The sequence below is a fragment of the Egretta garzetta genome, unplaced genomic scaffold (assembly GCF_000687185.1).
Source record: "Egretta garzetta isolate BGI_Z169 unplaced genomic scaffold, ASM68718v1 scaffold34, whole genome shotgun sequence".
Taxonomy (NCBI): domain Eukaryota; kingdom Metazoa; phylum Chordata; class Aves; order Pelecaniformes; family Ardeidae; genus Egretta; species Egretta garzetta.
The window spans coordinates 1019994-1038300 of record NW_009259586.1 but is presented as its reverse complement, the minus strand read 5'-3'; the positions used below and the strand labels follow the sequence as shown (position 1 = coordinate 1038300).

At 39.7% G+C, this 18307-nt stretch overlaps 1 protein-coding gene across 1 annotated transcript in view; it reads left to right on the top strand.

The window, feature by feature from the left end:
• LOC104125291 (protoheme IX farnesyltransferase, mitochondrial) overlaps positions 1-18307 on the top strand; it is a 113515-nt gene that overhangs the window by 16700 nt on the left and 78508 nt on the right. The window contains exon 6 of the mRNA XM_009637730.2: positions 1868-1992. Within this exon, the coding sequence (XP_009636025.1) occupies positions 1868-1992 (125 nt within the window). The remainder of the gene's footprint in view (positions 1-1867; positions 1993-18307) is intronic.

Here is an 18307-nt window from a genome sequence, read left to right as displayed (position 1 = left end):
CTCCACCTTTCTTCTTCCGTAAATGAGTTGGTGTTTTCTCATAATAAATTGGTGTAAAGTGCTCTCTAAGATAAGTTTTAATTAAATTCTTGTCTAGAAGTGGATGTGTGATTTATTATGCAAAAAGATGAATGTAATCACTCTTAGAAATGCAAACGCCGCTGTTTCACCATCATCTTTTCAGCATTTTTTTAACTCCTTATCAGTTGTAAACCAATGCATTTCAAATTTTCTTGTGTGCTGTGCTAAGAAGGATCTGCGAGTTTTGAAACCAAGATGCTGTTGTATTTATATAATAAACAGGGTCCAGTCTTGCAGAAATTACCAGTACCCATGTGTCTGTCCAGTGGGGCTAGAGAATCTGTGGTTATTTGGCAGCTTCTCAGGGGAGTAAGGCTCCATCATAGATTCATTCTGGTTTAGAAGTAGCTGAAGGGGCTGCGGTGAGAGCCCAGCACTGCCCTCAGTGATGCTGTCATGGGGAATCAAAGCCAGGGCCTTACCCTGGTATTGGGCAGAGCCACGGATGCAGCGTGCTCGCAGCCAGCCTGTGCGTCCTGTAGATCCGTAACAGGGCCAGATAATTGGTGTTAATAATATAATACTATTATGCACATTATTCTAATAATATTCAGCTGCCAATAGATTTTAATACCTAAGAGGAAAGTTTTGATGAGCAGCAAGTTTTCTTCACTGACTTCTTAGGATTAAATCCTAAGGTTCTTAGGCAGGCACGGTTCTTAAAATTAGCACTTTGCATGTGCATCCTCGCTGGCAGGTCTCTGCCATGCCACTTAGTTTTTCATCTCAAGTAATGCTGCTTGGTAGATAATCCAGGTATTTTCAGTCAGCAAAAGTTATTTATTTGCCATTTAACTTCAGACACACAGGAGACTGTAGGAATCAGGAAGATAAAACATTTTGATTCTTTGATTTGAGCTAGCTGAGGTCTGGAATATGTAGTTAGATGCAAGATATTATTTAAATACTTTCTGTTTAATAACTATTAATTTAAGATTGTAAGGTTCAAGGCCATAAGCAAGATATTCAGTGAATGTGCTGACTTTTACAGTATAAGAAATTTTTCATGTCATATTATTTCTTGCCAAAAGTGAGGTCCGTAAGACCTATTATTTGGGTAATTACAATATTAGGATTGAGACTTGGGTAACTTTCATTTTAAGGATGTGATTTGCAGTACTGTACTAAAGTTATAATTTTGGATGACAAAACTGAAATGGATTTTTTTATTAATCTACTCAAATTTTGAGGCCTTTAAATGTTGCTGGGCCCATGTGATGATGTGATTGTACCTTCCGCCTGAAGCGGGCACCTCAAACGGGAACAGTGTGGGCAAATACTTGCACAGTGACATTACCGACTTTGCTTGCCGTACAGTCTCTCTTTGACTTTCTGCACTGTTTGAATTCCTGCTATGATTTGATATCATGCATATCTTTCTGTTCAGGATTTTTTTTTTACTGTTTTTCTTCCATGTTAGACTTTGCAATGACATTTGAGTTACTGGAACAAATGTATCTCACATACGTGTTGTGTGAGGCAGTTTGATCCTGTAGCAATTTCATAAAACAGGGAATTCAGGCATAAGTTTTAGTCTCACCGATTAATGTGCTGATGCTTCTGGGCTTCTCATTTCATCCCTGACAGCTCTCCTTCTCATCTTTGACTTCTTTATGTTGAGTATTAATTGTACGCAGTTCCTAGAGCTATGTTGAACCATAAAAGTAGTAAAAAGTTAATCTGCACAAGGGTTCTTACAGGGTTTAGAAACCTTAACTCTAGTGGTATGTAGAAAGGAGATGGTTTCTTGTTGGTGCCTTGAACTGTTCTCTCGCTTGTGTTGCAGCTCTGGTTGTAAGCACCGCGTCTGCTGGCTTTGCCATGGCCCCGGTCCCTTTTGACCTGACCTGTTTCCTGCTTGCCTCCCTCGGAACTGGACTGGCGTCCTGTGCTGCCAACTCCATCAATCAGGTCAGTCCATCTCTTCATCTGTACTGCAAACTGGTGGTGTCCTGGCTTCTGAAACGCTGCCAAGGAGTGTAAATGGATGGCTGGGAGTGCTGTGCCTTCAGCTGCCGCGTGAGCTCCAAGCCTCTAAAACTGGCACAGCGGAAGGAATATATGCCTGCGAATGAAAGTATAGTTGCTAGGCACAGTGTGTTTATTCAGAATGGAGTTGATGAGGTTTTAAGCCTTCCAATAATAATGTTTATCTTGATAATACCAACCTGGGTCACTGCAAATGACATAGGAAGAAGTGTGTAATTGGAGTTTAAGAATAGCCGTAGGGGCTCCAGCCTTACAAGCCTGGTTTTCTCGGTTGCGTTATTGGATGACCTTGTCGGATCTGTCTAAAGAATGGCTCAGAGCACCTTTCTAAATGGGTGGGACTTTGGTGGGGTTTGTGTGCCTCTGTTCAGGCTGGAATCAGGGAATCCCATGCATCTATAAAACATACTGGAAGACTCAGTCATGTGGTAGATGCTTCATGCCGGACATGTCCCAGGTACCTGAACTTGAGCTTCCTTGCACATGGGAATGTGCCCGTGGAGCTTGATGCTGATCTCTCAGCTCTCTTGCAATCCAGCTGTAAAGGAAAGTTGCTGTTGGGCTCTTCCTAAGTCCCAAAGGAGAGCCTAACTACTGAATGGGTGACACTTGTGGTGTTAAATGGAGTTACAAAGCGTAGTAGCAGCAGTAGCAGTGCCACCTTTGATAGCACTTTATGGTTTCAGCAATCACTTGGGAGATGGGGGGGCTGAGTCCTGGGACACTGCTAATGGAACAGGACATGGAGGTTTCCTGTGAGCTACATCCTGGAGTCACCTTGATTGTGTTGGAGTCTTTGATGTTTGCATCTTAGAACAACTTAGCTGTAGGCACCCAATGTGCTTTTTGAGGTTGCACCCATGAGCACACACCTTGCTCAGACTGAACTAAGTACAGGTTTTACTGTTTGTTTTCATTGAGCTTAAAATTGGGGTAGGCAGATAACTTTACATCTGTTTTCTGTGCAAAATAGGAAGGATGCTGGATGATTTTTAGTTGCTTGGAAATATTTAGGTAGCCTACCTAACTTGAAAACACTTAGCTGTTTATTGAAAAATAATTTTAAGAAAGTCACGCTATTTTCTGAAGTATACGTTTGGTTATTATGTACGTGTTTTTCACACAAAGTCTGGGTAGAAAAGCTGTCATAGCTAAGGTGAAGCTTTCTTGGTTGTGATACAATTTTAGAGGTACGCTTTTTTCTTCCCTTTTTTCCTTACTACAGGTTTTTTTAATATTAAAAATTCATTTTGTGACTTATCAATCCTTTGAAATGTTTACTGTCATATTTACTTTCACCTTTGATGTAGATGCTACTGGACTAAGAGGCGAATTAGTTATTTCTTGTTTAGAGACTCCTGTGTAACTTGTATGTCTTGAGATTGTGATAAATCTTCCTAGAGATGATATTCACACAAGTAACTGGTTTTCTTTGTCTTCAGCTTCCATGTATTGCTCAGAGTTGTATTTTGTCTCAAAAGCAGTCACTTTTTAAACTCTTGGAAGTCACTTTTTAAAATCTTGCTTTGAGATACTTGGGAGTAGCAGGAATCCTGTGCCATAATTTGGAGTTTGACACTTCTGAGGCTTGCTGGGCTGGGAGAGGAAAGTTAGGAGTGCAATAACTTTGTGCTTGGGCTGGTAATTCGCTATTTACTTGCTGCTGTCTCACCATAGTAACAGCTGTTGATATGTCCTTAAGTAGAGAGGCTTACTCCAGCCCCGCAAAGTATAAAACAGTCTTTCACAATCTCAGCTGACTGCTTTAAGTTTGCACACTCGTTCATGTTGAGCCGCTTGCCTACATGGACAGACCTTCAAGGCAACTGCCCTTATGAAGGAAAACAAAGCGGCAGAGTTGGTAACAAAGCAAAAGAGCAGAGCTGTGATCTACGACTTTGGTTATCAATGGATCCTTTCAGTCGACAAGTGTCCCTTCCCGATGTTGCTGTTGATGCAGTGTCTGAATTGGCTGGGAATTTAATTTTTGATAAATACTGCAAGCTTGGGTATCTGTCTCAACCTTTGGGAAGGAGCACGTTTGACTTGGAACTTCCTTTATTGCTACTTCGCTCTGTCCATCGCTCCCCATACGCATCCTCTTCTCTGGCAGCTCATGACTCATGTTTCCCTTGTTGCTCCTTGCTATCCCTTAAGGACCTTTTTATATGATAACCGTCTTTCCGCTTCCCATATTGCTATAAATCTGTACATCTTTAAGGGCAAGTAGTCTTTCCCACTCCTCATTTCCCTGATAAATCTGTGTTCATGATTTACAGTCCTCAAGTATGTCATGGGAAGGTAAAGTGTCGATTGTGTAAGATTCTTCCTTGTGATTTAAGACAGGATGTGAGGAGCCTGGTCCTGTGAAAATGTAATAGAGATTCTGTAATGTTTGTGGAAGTATTGATACAAACTTTTAACTGTTCAAATTCTGTGGTTTGGGTTTTTTTTTCCTTCTCTCAATCACTCCATTTTGGCAATCTGGTAGGAGCTGAGGCCAGGTTACCCCCATTGAATTAAGTTGAATTAACTAGTGGAGAGGGAGCCAGGACTATGTTTAATGCACAGAGACCAAGAAGTCATGTTTTCTTTCTTTACAAAGTTGGTTTAAAATAATCTTTTAATTATCTTGCTCTCTTGATTTCAGATGGCTGTATGTCGTTCTTTAAATGGTTTTTTCCTAACCGCAAGAGCTAGAACGTTACAAAAATTTGCCAGAGTGGAGGTTCTTGCCCCACTTTCACTGCCTTTAACAAGAAAGCAATAATAAAAAAATGATGGGAGTTGGCAACATTTTATTTTTCCAATGTTTATAGAAGCACAATCTGGAGATTTATCAACCAAAGGCATGTATTTACAAACAAGTTTCACAACCTGTGAACTCTAAATTCTAGTTGTGCTTTCCGATGCAAGTAGAAATAACGTATTTTTGACAATTCTGTGAAATTGGATAATTATTTTTAAGAAGCTGATGGCTTTTTTTTTTTTTTTTTTTTTTTTTTTCAAAATGACAGTGAAAAAGTTGTGTTTGAAAATATCCTGGAAAATAGAGAGGAAAAAGTACTTGAGCGTGGGCTTGCATTAGGGGGAAGCGTGGTGCGTGTTCTACAGCAAGGTCATTCTAGAAACATTTGTGTAGAAAATGTCAAGAAAAGTATCTTGGAATAATTTATGTTAGACAGTAGTTGGAGAGAAAAAGAATCTCTCAAGCTGGTCAAAAATGTTATGAATCCTGGGGATCTGGATAAATATCGGAGGGTCCTTGGGTTTTCCTGTAGTGTGTGTTTGGGTCTGTGGGCTATAAGGGAGTAAACTCCTGCTGGAAGGTGCCAAAGCAAAGACAGTGGTTTAGTTCTCTTGTCCTCTACCAGCAGTTCTGCCTCTGCCTCACTCCTCGGTATCACAATACTTCAGAGTTGTAGTTCGCACCTAATCTAGCATTTTAGTGGCACGCTAATCCCGTGGTCCCTGGTTCTCTTCCCTGTCACGCAACACTGCGTTATATCCTTCAGCCCTTCGGTATTGTACTACAACATGTCACCACTTTTCAGTCCCACCTGCTAAAACTGCTTTCCTCTTTTTTTTTTTTTTTTCTCTTTTTCTAATGGCGCTCTTTCTTTTTTCCATCATTGAAATAACTTAAAATTCTTTTGGACAGGTGTTCATTATTGATGTTCTACCTTTTCAAAATAATCAATATTTTACAGTGGTTTTTAATTAAAAAAAAAAAAATCACTTAATGCATTTACCAAGGAATAGACTGAGACACATTTTTATTGTAACAGCTACTTAGCTAGCCAAAACCACCAGAAAACCTCATTATAGGAGATTGGTCTTATTAATTGCAGTTATGGTAAGGAAATGGAAATAAGTTCTGGGGTTTCATCTTGTAAAAGTTGTGTGTTAATCTTGAATAAAACAAATAATTATTCCTAGCATATCACTTTTTTCTACTGTCCACTTTCCTGACTCTGTGTTGTATGTTGGTATGGATACACAAGGTATTTTACCTTCGTGTTGTTCCTTACAAGTGGCAAAAAGAATAATCAAAACATTGGTTTTCTGATTGGTGAAGACCAATTTTGTAACTTTTTTTTTTCCCATACTATACTTAGCTGTCATAGAAATGAAGTGGGAGAAAATGATATTAAGTTAGTTGATAATATTTTGCTTTTTCTTAGCTCTGGTTTTTGATGATTTTTGAAAGCTGACTCAAATTTCAAGGAGTAGAGTCTTACATTTATATTATGGAGAAAACATGTCATTTTTGAGACTTCTAAGATACTAGTCTCTGATTTATGGAGAAGGAGATAAAACATGAAGAGATGTTTACAACACAATACACGGCATTAAAATGTTAAAGGAATCGCACGCACATTTTATATGTCAAGTACATTCTTCTGTAACTGCAGCATGGTTAAAAAGTGAGAGCGCGCTATAAAGATGAAAGCAGGATGTTTAAAATGGCTTGAATTTAGTAACAGAGAGATAAAATGATGTGGTTGGATTTGACTGATGGTACCTTGAAAAGGAAGCAGGCTGGACTGAATATCTTAGCTGAAGTTAGAGAGCTGAAAATGAGAAATACAGTAAATATGTTAACCAGAATGAGAGAACAAATGTAAGACCAGTTAACATCCCCGTCCCTCCAGGGTCTGATCTGATGGCTGTGTTTTGCTCTTAACGTCGTCCTCTCTTGACAGCGATGATCACTTAGAAGTGTAGCAGTAATGGGTGGGAAGGATGGGCTTAATGTTAAAATTATGGAGTGAAATTCGGGATCTGAGTTCAGTTGCCAGCATGTGGACCCTGAGTGTGACCTTTTGTATTAAGACAAACTGTGATGGTCATTTGGATACTGCAGTGATGGGCACCAGGATAAATAAAGTCAAACTGGAGCAGCCTCTCCTCCAGTTTTTGATCCACTTGCTATCGCTGTGCTGCCAGAAGGATAGATAACTCTATCTTCACCTTTTATGATATTTTGCTGTTCTGTAATGACTTGATTGACCAGTGCTCACAAAAAAACTATTAAAAAAATGCTAAAAAAGTAATAAGCCTACTTAGATAAGCAAATAGAGTCCTGTCTTCCAGAGAAAGGTCAACTGGAGCTTACAAATACAGTAACATTTTGAAATCTTCATCGCACCTCCATTACCTGTAGATGAAGATGTGGTTCGCTGTACTGATGGTCTGAAGTCAACGTTTTTACAGTTGTTTTTGTGAAGATGGGTTAAGCAGCAATACTTGGACTCCGGGGAATAAAACAGGCAAATTGATCCATTTCAGATAAACATTTCATACCATAATGGCCAAGCAACGACGTCATCAGTTGGAGTCATGCTAATGAGCTTGTATTCCTGTGCTTAATCACAAGAAGTTGATGTTTGCTGTGTATTTGTAGTTTTCTGAACTAACGGGATGAAAGAAGTAGGAAAAAGTGAGTTTGAGGGAGTTCTGAATTTTGAAGTAAATGTTATGAAAGAATGTGTGGTGCTGATTGTCAGGAGTCCAACACCTTGTTCCTCTCTCAAGATATATTGGCTGTAACTGTTTTAGCTTGCTGGGCCAATAAAAATTGTAATTCATTTTTCAAGGAGGGGGAAAAAAACCCATAAGGAATTAATTACTGTGAACACCTGCATTGTTGGGAGGAGGAGGGTGGTTGGGAGATGTGCCGCCACCTTCCATGGCGGAGCAGAATCTTCTTCTTATCAACTCCACATTTTGTTTCAGGGTTGTCAAGCAGTAACAACGATGATATTATGTGAATTAGATGCAGTGTCTGAAATAGTTTAAGTATTAACTCAATCCTTCTTTCCCCTCTTGCCCCCTGCCCCATCAAACAGCTTTTGTGAGTGAGAAGGAACCTGGGAGGTTTGTATGGGGTTGGGTCCCACTGATCTTGTGAGCATGGAGATTTTTAATTGTATCTTCTCTTCCTGCAAGTTTTATAAATATTCTGGTTTTAGCTTGATCAGAGGCCCATAATACTACTTGTTCTCTGTTTCCCATCTAAGAGATGTTTAATGCAGGGGTCTTGATCACAGAACTAAAAATGCTTCACAGTGGGCTATTAGACCCAAGTAAACTGTTTGCTTTCTGTGGCTGTGAAAAATAGTGTAAAGTGATGTGACATTAGTAGCTGTGTTCCTTTCAGAGAGCGCTGCTGTGGTTTATGAGCAAATCTATAGAGAAATCTGTTATAAGGATTGAAGCAATAGGAAAAAAAAAATTAAGGGTTCAACTAATGCGCAGAGAGTGGTGGTCAGTGATAGATGGTTGGATTATTGAAGAAGTGGAAAGAAAAATAGCAGGAGTCTGGCAGTCCCTCAGACCTCTTTATTTCCCAGTGAAGAAATCCAACACAGAAGAGAGAACTGCAATAATTCTTTTTACATTCCCCCAAATCAAGTGGTTTTTTGGTGTTATCTCATCATGCCTAAACTTTTCCTACCAAATACACGTGTTATCAAATGCCTGAATGTGTGTAGTGGGAACTTTTCATGCTGATGCTAAAGTTATTAATATGCTCTCATTCAGATCCAGGTTGGAGATGACCTCTGTCAGATCATCCAGCCCACCTCTACTTGATGCGGGAGGTTTTTCCCAAGTAATCTCCTCAAAGTTCTGTCTTGTCCGCTTTTTGAAAATTCTTTTTTACTTCTTCCCCTAGCAGGTTACTACACTGCCATGTTTGAATAAGAGAACTTGTTTTAAATGCCAAGAAGACTTGCTCCATACAGCGTACTTGAAAAATCAGATAGTTGAATGATTAGTAAAGTGATTTAGGAAGAGCCTAAAATGACTTGCCAAGGTTTTGGGTTTCCAAATGGAAATATTTCACGCCTAGCTAATAGCACCTTTCCCTTCCTGCCTGCATCCTGAACAAGCCCACTGGCAGGCGCTTACCCTTTTTTGGCTGGAAATGGAGAGCGAGTCAATCAGCCCGCACGCCTGGTTCTTCATTTGAGATTAACACCTGATGCATCTCTGTCTCTCTCTGAAGTCCCCTTTGTTTTGACGGAGCAGATTGCCTGCAGCAGGCGGCCTTGCCTTTCATCTGCCCCCCCCAGCGATCAAAAGATTGTCAGGAGTGGTTATTAAAACCTGGTGTTTAACTCCGGAGTACAGGACTGTCAGTGTTGGAGGCAGCCTGTGATGTAATTTACAGTATGTAATAAATATAAGAGAAGCGCAACACTGGAAGTCTATCTTGCGCTCTAAAGTGTGCTGATATATACTGCTTTGATATTTTAACTGCTAGGCAACCTTCATTAGTGGTCATTGAAGATCATAACTTACGACTCTGTCAGATGATTCATAATTGCAACAGTTAGATCAAGTTAGTGTGTAGGAATCCTTGATATCGAGTAGGAACGGTTCAGCTTGTGAAGATGTATTTCACGAGCAGTGAAAATGATGAGCACTAATGAGAACCAACCTCTGAAGGGCCGATAAATTTTAAATGCAGAGATTATCTTTGCAAAGCATAAATTATTTGACCTACAACTGAAACTTGATAAAGGATCTTGGAAAAATATTATAAATTAATGCATACCATTGTTGGAAGAAATTCTCTTTCCTCATATGCATATTGTGTATGTTACATGAAGAGTCTTTGAAAGAAAGTGAATGGCTTCCCATAGCCCTAGAGAGAGGGGCACTTAGACCCCAGGCACCAAAGTGTGATAAGCAGTAAAGACAATGAAAATAAATAAAAAGGCATCTTTTTTTACTACTTTGCCTCTCTCTGTGGCATTCATTGTTAGTGTAAAGCTTCAGATTTTAGAGGAGTTTAAATCAAAATGTTTTGATGCGATTCTTTCTCTTATGTTACATTTTGTATATATTAAAAACCAACAAAAACCAGAAGGGTGGATAAAAAGTAATATTTAATGTTATGCCCCTTCTTTATGGATCATCATGCTTCTTGATACAGAAATTTTTTCTGTAGGTGCAAAAGTAAGTCCGTCCCGTTGTTTGTTATTTAGTTAACACGGCAATCAGTAGAAGTATTGGGTGCACGCTTTCTCTCCCTGGTTGCATTTGCTGGTGAGCAGTTTACGTCCTAAATGAACACCAGAAAGTGGGTAGGATGGCATAAGGGATTTTATGGAGAAAATCCTCTGTGCTGCCAGGATGGAGCAAGGGAAACAGCCCTGCGGTCCTGTGTTTTCTTTCTCCCCAGCTGAAATGTCCTTTCATCCATGTAGGTTCTGGTGATAGATGCGGTCTGAGAGTGAATACGGAGAAAATTCCTGTTGTTGTTCTGAAATATCAGTCTAATGGACAGGAACTTTCGGGTGGTAACTACAGAAACCGTGTAACTTCTGTGCATACATGAATCCTCAAGACTGCATTTTGATGCTACAGGAAGTTTTGTCTCATTAGCCCCACACTAAAAGGTTCTCTGGAAATACTGGGGGCAAGTGAGGTAGGGGGAAAAGAAAGAAATAATTTACCAAATGATTAATTGTCAGGAATACTTCAGTGGTGTGGGGTTCCCCTTAGATCCGATGCCAGATTTCCCTTGGAAACCCTGATCACAGGCAGAACAAAGGCATTTCAAAGGACTGAAATGATGGAATGTGGAGAGAGCACTAGACAAAAGGGAAAACCTAGTACTTAATAAGATTTATCTGGCTTTTTGATCCATAGGGGTATTGCCTTTCTAAGCTTAGAAAAGGAAAAGTGAAAATAACTAGTCGATATTTTTTTTTTTGTCAGTCTTTAAATACATGTTTTGACGTTTTCCAAACTGCTGAGAATTTCTTCAGCAATTCAAGTATTAAATTCTAACCTTATTAGATAATTAGTGAAATGCCATTTTCCTTTTGTAATTTAAATAGTGTTATATTCATCCTGTTTATTGCCTTGAGTTTGGCTCCTGACAGTTTCAAAAATGGCAAGCCAGTACCTTGTATACTGCACTGTATGAAAAATACCAAGTATGCGGTGAAGTGTGACTCACAAGGGTTAAGGAAAATGATTTCCTGGTTCTCTGAAACAGAGTACCAATACAATTTCTTCAGGGAATAGCTGATTGAAACACAAACCCGGAGCATTCTCACAGTCCCCTTCCTTTTGAATTATTTTAGGGTTTTCTCTTCAAATTTCCATTGTTAAAAAAAATACTGCCTGAATGCTATGAGTTCAGATTCTACTTTGGCTTCATAATGTTGGATAAGGATTTATGTGCAGTAAAATGGAGTAAAAGTCCCCTCTTTTTGATTTTGCATGACTGTTGTTGCTGTTAATATGAAGTTTTATTCTGCTTTGTCTTTGTTACATGCTCCGGTTATCAACAGCCGTGGCTGTGAAGAGCAGAGTTTGCCAGCAGAGCACTTGGTCACGCTTTGCGACCAGCATTGGGAAAGGCAAATTGGGCTGGAGCAAGCACACGTAATGTTCTTGTTTGTATGGGCTGCAGGACGTTAATTTACCTTATGTGGCTTTTGACTTACTGTTTCCAAAGCTGAAAGGTTTTACAGTAATTTTGCTGTAAAGCCTAGTGCAAAGTTGATTCTGCTGACCTGATCTGCCAGAGCTCAGTAGTGGGTTTTGGGCAGGCAGCTGTCCCAAGGGAATCATCTCTTTTTATAGAATCATAGAATGTTTAGGTTCAAAAAGACCTTTAAGGTCATCAAGTCCAACTGTTACCCTAACCCTGCCATCACACCACTAAACCCTGTCCCTAACCACCTCGTCTGCCCGGCTTTTAAATACCCCCAGCAATTACTCTTGGATGTTCTTCACTGAAAGGGGAAAAGATCTTGCACAGCTGCCAGGACTGCTGTGACCGTGAAGTTGAAGAAGGGCACTATTTTATTAACAGTGAAACTCTTGTTTACTAGGGACTTCTCAAGTGGGGAAGAGTTTCAGTAGGGGTCTGATGTAAACACGTGCATATTTGGGTGAATGTCTCTGTAGCCTGTGCAGTAACTAATACTAGAAAGTCTGACAGTGTAGTACGAAGTGCTTAATTATTTCAACTCATCTTTCCTTGGTCACGTTGATCCTTTCTTGTTATCTTTATATAGAATTTAACTGTCCTGGTAGTTTGGCACAGATATCACAGTGATATAATTCTTTTGATTTTTCCTTCAAAATCCATAAGTAGTTTGTTGGAAAAGCATTTCTAGGATTGTCAGGGTAGCAGGGCACTGAGAGCGTGATAAAGCGCTCGCTGACAGAAGTGATGCACCAATTGGTGGGTTTGGTTCCAGTTTTGAAAACTCCCCGTCATATGTAATAGCACTCATCTGCTCTTGTGTCGATGCTATGGCATTTAAACATTACATTTTTGAAGGCATCATAACAGGTCTTTGAAGTAGAGTTTGCAGATACGAGTTATGGAGGATCCTTCCCTTCAGATCTATGGTGATAATACAGAATTTTATTATGTAGTATCTGTATTGCAGTAGTGTCTTGAGAGTCCGGTGATTTTCCAGCGTAAGAAGGTGATGATGTGTGTCCTGCAGAGCTTGTGATCTGGGAAGTTGCAGAGTGTGGAAGTATGTGGTTTTGCCTTTACAAACCCAAACACTTCTCTGAGTGACATACTTGAGTTTTTCAGGGGAGCACAGAGGGAACATTGAAAAGCAAGTTGATTAGTCTGTAGAAATCAAAGAAGGTAGTTACTGTCACAAGAGATGTAGTCTTGAATGGAAATGAGCTGAATTAAGCATGTAAAAACTCAAGGACCATTTATCTTCTTTCTGGATGTGACTTAACCTTGCAAGTGCTGGAGGAAGTATTAAGATTTGTCAAAGCTCATGTTTGTTGGTAAGGCTAGCGTCAGCCTAGAATATACTAAAAATCAATGCACGTCACATCCTAGAAGAAACAAGAAAGTCATTGAGAGTTGATTTATGCTGATCAAAATTCTTACTCATAAAATGCTTTTTAATTTTTCCCTATATTTCTGCTCACACGTTGGGCTGGATGTTGCTCTAGGCACTAGCAAGGTATGTTGCTTGATTCTTGGAAGCATGCCTACGCTGTGCAAGAGGTTTCCAATACATGATCTGCCTAATTTATGGTAGGATGAGGACACATGGCTTGTACAATATCGATGTTGCCAACTCTTGGGGCATTTGTCAGTTGTCCTAAAAGGATCTCTTCTACCCACAGCTGCTGACAGCTGGATTTTTTGTTTTAAAATTTGTCATGCTTTAAGTAGATGGGCATCTGACACATTCCTTGGGAAGGTGTAGAATAGACATATATATTGCTCTACAATTCCTTGGATTCTGTTGGGAAACGGCCATCCCAATTGTACCAAAAATTCAGCAGTATCCCCAGTGGGATTATAACACTGGTATGAATAGAAAGCTGTAGTAAATTCTTTTAAAAAATTTTTATTTGTAGTGTCAAATAGCCATTTACCACTAAGTGACTTTTTAAGAGGATTCTAAGCGTAAGCTGTTTAATGAACGAGTAAACCACAGCTCTGGGCAGTAATCCATTTCTTCTGGTTTTTATGAGATCTGTATGGAAACTAAAGGAGGAGGTTAGTTTTCAATACCAAAATCAGTAGGTGCATCATCCAGATTAAAAAGCACAAGGCATGTTGGAAGTATCATTAAACTAGGACAAGAAATAAAATGGGACACGTGGTTGGAAATGTAAGAGTTGTAGCATAATAGAAGCTTTGACTTTAAACCAAACAAGTTTGCAAATCTCTGCTGTTTGGTATTCTCAGGTCACTAAAGGCTAACTCTGCCTGGATCTGTATAGATTATGTAAATTTTTGAAGTAAAACAGACTTCTAGAAGATTAAAATCTGTCCCTATAATCCCCCTTTAAGACTTCTTTCTTATTACACCCGAGATTTATGTTGATGCTCCTAACAGACGTGACAATCCGTTTTAACTTCACAGAGTATCAGGAAGGTGACAGCATTTGAAAGCAGGCTGAGTAGTTCAGCTTCAAACTCGGTTTTATGTTTGGAAATTAGATACTTTTAAAAATAAGTCTTTTATAAGATGCATTAAGACTTAGAATGCCTTGTGTTTATTAAAGGGCAATAAAAGCAAAATATTATCATCGGAGGGCATCCTTTATAAAAATGTTTATCTGAAATGGCCTTAGACAGCAAGGGAATGGAATTGGAAACAGAAAGTGATTTGCAGTGAAGTGGAGGATTCTGCCACGTTTAACTTGCCGCCTGTGCTGGCTGTAGCTCGATTCCTGAAGTGTTTCTACCGCTGTTTTCAGCAGCTATCTGAGAGCGGGAGGGTACGGAGTGCAGGGCAGCCCCTGCTTCATCCTGGCTGTCTTTGCTCAGTTAAGTTTTTCTCACTCTGAGGAAAGTTCCAGTGAGTTTGTGGATAAGTAGCAGAGCCGGGTCTGGAAGGGACAAATGCAGAATATCACCTGGCAGAGTTTCAGCTGTAATGGGGAAACGTTGAACTGCAATCTGGGTGTTGGATTCGCATTTTTCATCCTTGATTAAAGCCTTCAGAGCGAGGACCACTCCTGGTGGAAATCATTCGTGCCTCCTCTGTAAGATGACAGTTGACTTTAACTCCCTCCTGATCTGGATGTTTCTAAAGTTTCTTTTGAAGTGGGGCCAAGAGGTGATGCAGAGGCTTATAAGCAGGGGCAGGGCAGGTTTTGTAGGGAGAGTTAAAATACTTTATTAGAAGTACTGCTAGAGTCAGAGAAAATGGATAACCTATAAAGCACAAACTTTCTTCAAGTTGTCATGCAGATGTGGTTCCATTGCTCTGGTGATATCTAGAGACTAGTCAGCTTGGACTCCGAGAGCTGGTTTTATGCCAGGATTGTGTAAGAATAAATCAGTGGTATTAATACAATGCCATAATGAGTTTCCAAATAGCATTAAGTAGGTGACAGTAAGGCAGAGTGTGATGAAGGTCTGTAAAAGCACAACTGGCAGGGAGAAGATGTTTAGGAAACTGTTATTTGCTGTCTCTTGAAAACAAGAATGAGAGCTTTTAGCAAAAGGCAAGTTAAACATAACCAAAAGGAGCCTGTTCTTCACGCAGCATGTGGTTATAGTGGGACTCCTTGCTGCAGGAGATTTGAATGATCAAGGTTTTGGTGATGGTGCTCATGTCTTTTACATCTTTGGGATTTGCTTTTTTTATTTTTCAGTTTCATTTTAGTTACTAACAAATTGAATGACTGCAAATTAAAGGAGCTGCACAGCAAATTGCTTTTCTGTCCCCAAATCCACCCTTTAGTTTCATTCAACCCCCAAAAGCTGCTTTGCTTCTGCTGCTGTTACTGCTAACCTTTTGTGCTTGGAGGGCTGTACCCTTTCTTTTTAAGTCTGGATTTCACTACAAGTGCTTGGGTGGTTTTTTGTCTCTTCTGTTGCAGGTTGTGCAACCTCTGTGGGTTTTTTGTGGTTTAAAAACAAAGGTAGGGAAGGCTGATTTTAAGTATTTGTCCCAAAGAGAGAAATAAAAGAAACAGCCAAGCACTTTAACTGCTTTGGAATGAAACATTTATCACAAATGGCTCTTTGCATTGCTGGAGAACATGAAGTAATAGTGCTTGGGGATGCTCTTGGAAGATCTGCCCTTTTCAGTGGGATCTGGAGCAGAACTATGAGTAGAAATGGTTGGTTACATCTAAAAGTAGGCTTTTGCCCTGTTTTCTATTTAATTCTCTGTTCCTCATGAGAGTATTGGATTTAAATCATGCTTCAGGCAGTCAGGATAGAAGTTTCCCCCCTTGCTGCTCTTTCCAAGAAGGTCCCTCCACAGGGGCCAAACTTGCAGAGTATTTCCTTAAGCCACTGTCTCCACAGATCAGCATCTGTTCTGGTTCTGCTTTGACGATACATATTTTCGTGCATAGTTGTGACTACCTGTAACTTCCAAATAACCCCCTCCAATAAATTATCCCGTGACCTCGTTGCTGTATACTTTTGCTGGCTTTGGAGTTGCAGCCCCAAGGCAGAAGGTGTTTTCTTCTGTGTCTCCAGAGCTGCTTCATGGGGTACGTTTTTTAAATGCCTGTGAGTGTAATTCTGTAGGCGACAGTCGTCGTATTTCAGAAAGTGGCATTAATTGTGATAATGTAGCGTACAGCTCCTCTTTGTGAAATTCAAGTCTCTTTAGCATCACCACCTTCAAAGACAATAAAAATTCCAGTCTGCATTTATCTATTCCCATGTGAGGAGTTACTGCAGTGTATATTGTATCATTCCATGTGAAATTCTTCTGCTTAATAGTCTCATTTATACACAGTTGTCTGAGGTCAGTTTTCCATTTTGCAGTTGTCAAACAGCTGTCAAATTAAGAGACCAGATCCCAAAGTTCATTTACATTTTATGCCATTCTTTGGGTGCCTGTTTCATATCTTAATATAACTAATGATTTATCTACATATCTTAGTCTTCTTTCTGCACTTGTTTTTCACAGATGTTCTCATCCTCTCGCTCTTCAAGGGCAGCCCTTAAAATGAAACTTCTGTAACTTTTTCTTTGTTGAGGCATTTCATTATACAGCCAGAGGAAGACGGTACCGTATCTTCAGTGCAGGCAATGTAAATGGTTTAAATTCTGCCTCATGTTAGTTGTCATTTGAATTCTGAACTGAAAAACAGAACAGGAAAAAAGTTTTGAAATGCGTTGCTGGAAATGACAAAAGATCAGATCTCCATTTCATTCATTTATCATTGGTTTTGGTTAATAATTGGCCTGGCTATTGATTTCCCCCTTTGACTGTCGATTTCTTGTTCTTCAGTAGGAAAGCAAAATTAAAAAAGGCTTTGTTCACAAATCGTCTTTGTAGTAAAATGTATTCATTTTTCATCCTCAGGAATATCAAAGGCTATCACAGGGGTGAGAACACAGAGACTAAATTGAATGCTGTTTGTGGTTTTGTAGTATGATGGTTCTTATGTCGCTGAGTTCCAAGCGTAAATTTATATGGTGAAGATTTAGGGGTTGTTTTCTTATTTTTTTCCAGTGGTGTAATGATCAAAGGAGTATCTCTATACATGCCATTGATGTCTTACTACAAAGTACTTAAATCGCCTGAGGTAGCCATCTACTTTATAAAAATTCCTTAAAGACAGGTAGGACCCTTGGGTGTTAAACCGTATATGTCTGAGTTGGGTGTATTTTCAGGGGAGGAAGGCAAACGGGATACTATTACAGGCCTCAGCAGTTCTATGTAGTGCTGGGCTTTAAAAGGCTCTTTAAAAAGTAGCCTTAAATTATGGTCACTGGGGGAAGTTTGTCTAGGGTCCGCTGTGCCAAAAAATGTTTCTGTGCCATTTCAAAGTCATTCACTAACTGGTTCAAGGAGTGGAACTTAATTAACCCTTTCCAGGTTTTAGGGGAAAGTCCTGGTTTTATGCATACATATTTGTTGCCTCTTGCATTCTGGAAAGAAACAGTTTGAAGGCTATCGATACTCCTTCTTGCCAGTTGCTTAAAGACCCCATGCTTTGCTAAGTAAAGGGAAACAATATCCTTGCTATTTGCTGCATTTCGTAGGCATTTCATAGGCAATTATTAGTCTTTTTGGTTGATGGGATCCGCATTGGGATTGTAATAAAGCACAAGTCAATGTGAAATTGGATGCAGGCTAGGAGAGCAGATAAAGCCAAGTGAAAATTAATGACAGATGTAAAAGTTATTGGTAGTAACGTAGTCATCTTTTTACAGCCTTTTTCCAAACTATATTTCTATTTCAGCAGATGTCACTTGAAATCTTCAAAGTAAATAATCTCTTTGATTTTGATTATGATCTTGAATACCGAAAGTAGCTTAACTGTGATGGGTTCTGACTTATTTATGAATACATTTTTACATTTGAGGGCAGGCACACAGATCCCAGGCTGCAGAGCTGTTCAAGAGGGGTTGTTAGGGTAGGACACAGGGAGCTCCAGTAGATGTCCGTAAGTCTATTTTTATGGCTTGAGATGTCACTAGCATTAGCTGCAGGGTCTGCAGAGCATCCCTGATGCTGAGGATCTGTCATTGTCACAGGTGGGACACGGGGAGTGGTGGGGCTGGTTTGTTCAACGTTCCCCTAAGGAAAAATGTGGGAAAGGGCAACTTTTTGGTGCTTGTTCAGCACTGAGCATGAACAGCACTTGTATAAGCAACTGCAAAAAGCCTTCCCCCCCTTGTTTTAAATCATAAGCAAGCTTTATTTTCTTAGTTTCTCATATAAGACCATCCCAGGTCAGGCCAAAGGGCTGTCTGACTCAAGTATTCTCTCTACATCAGGATTCATTGATG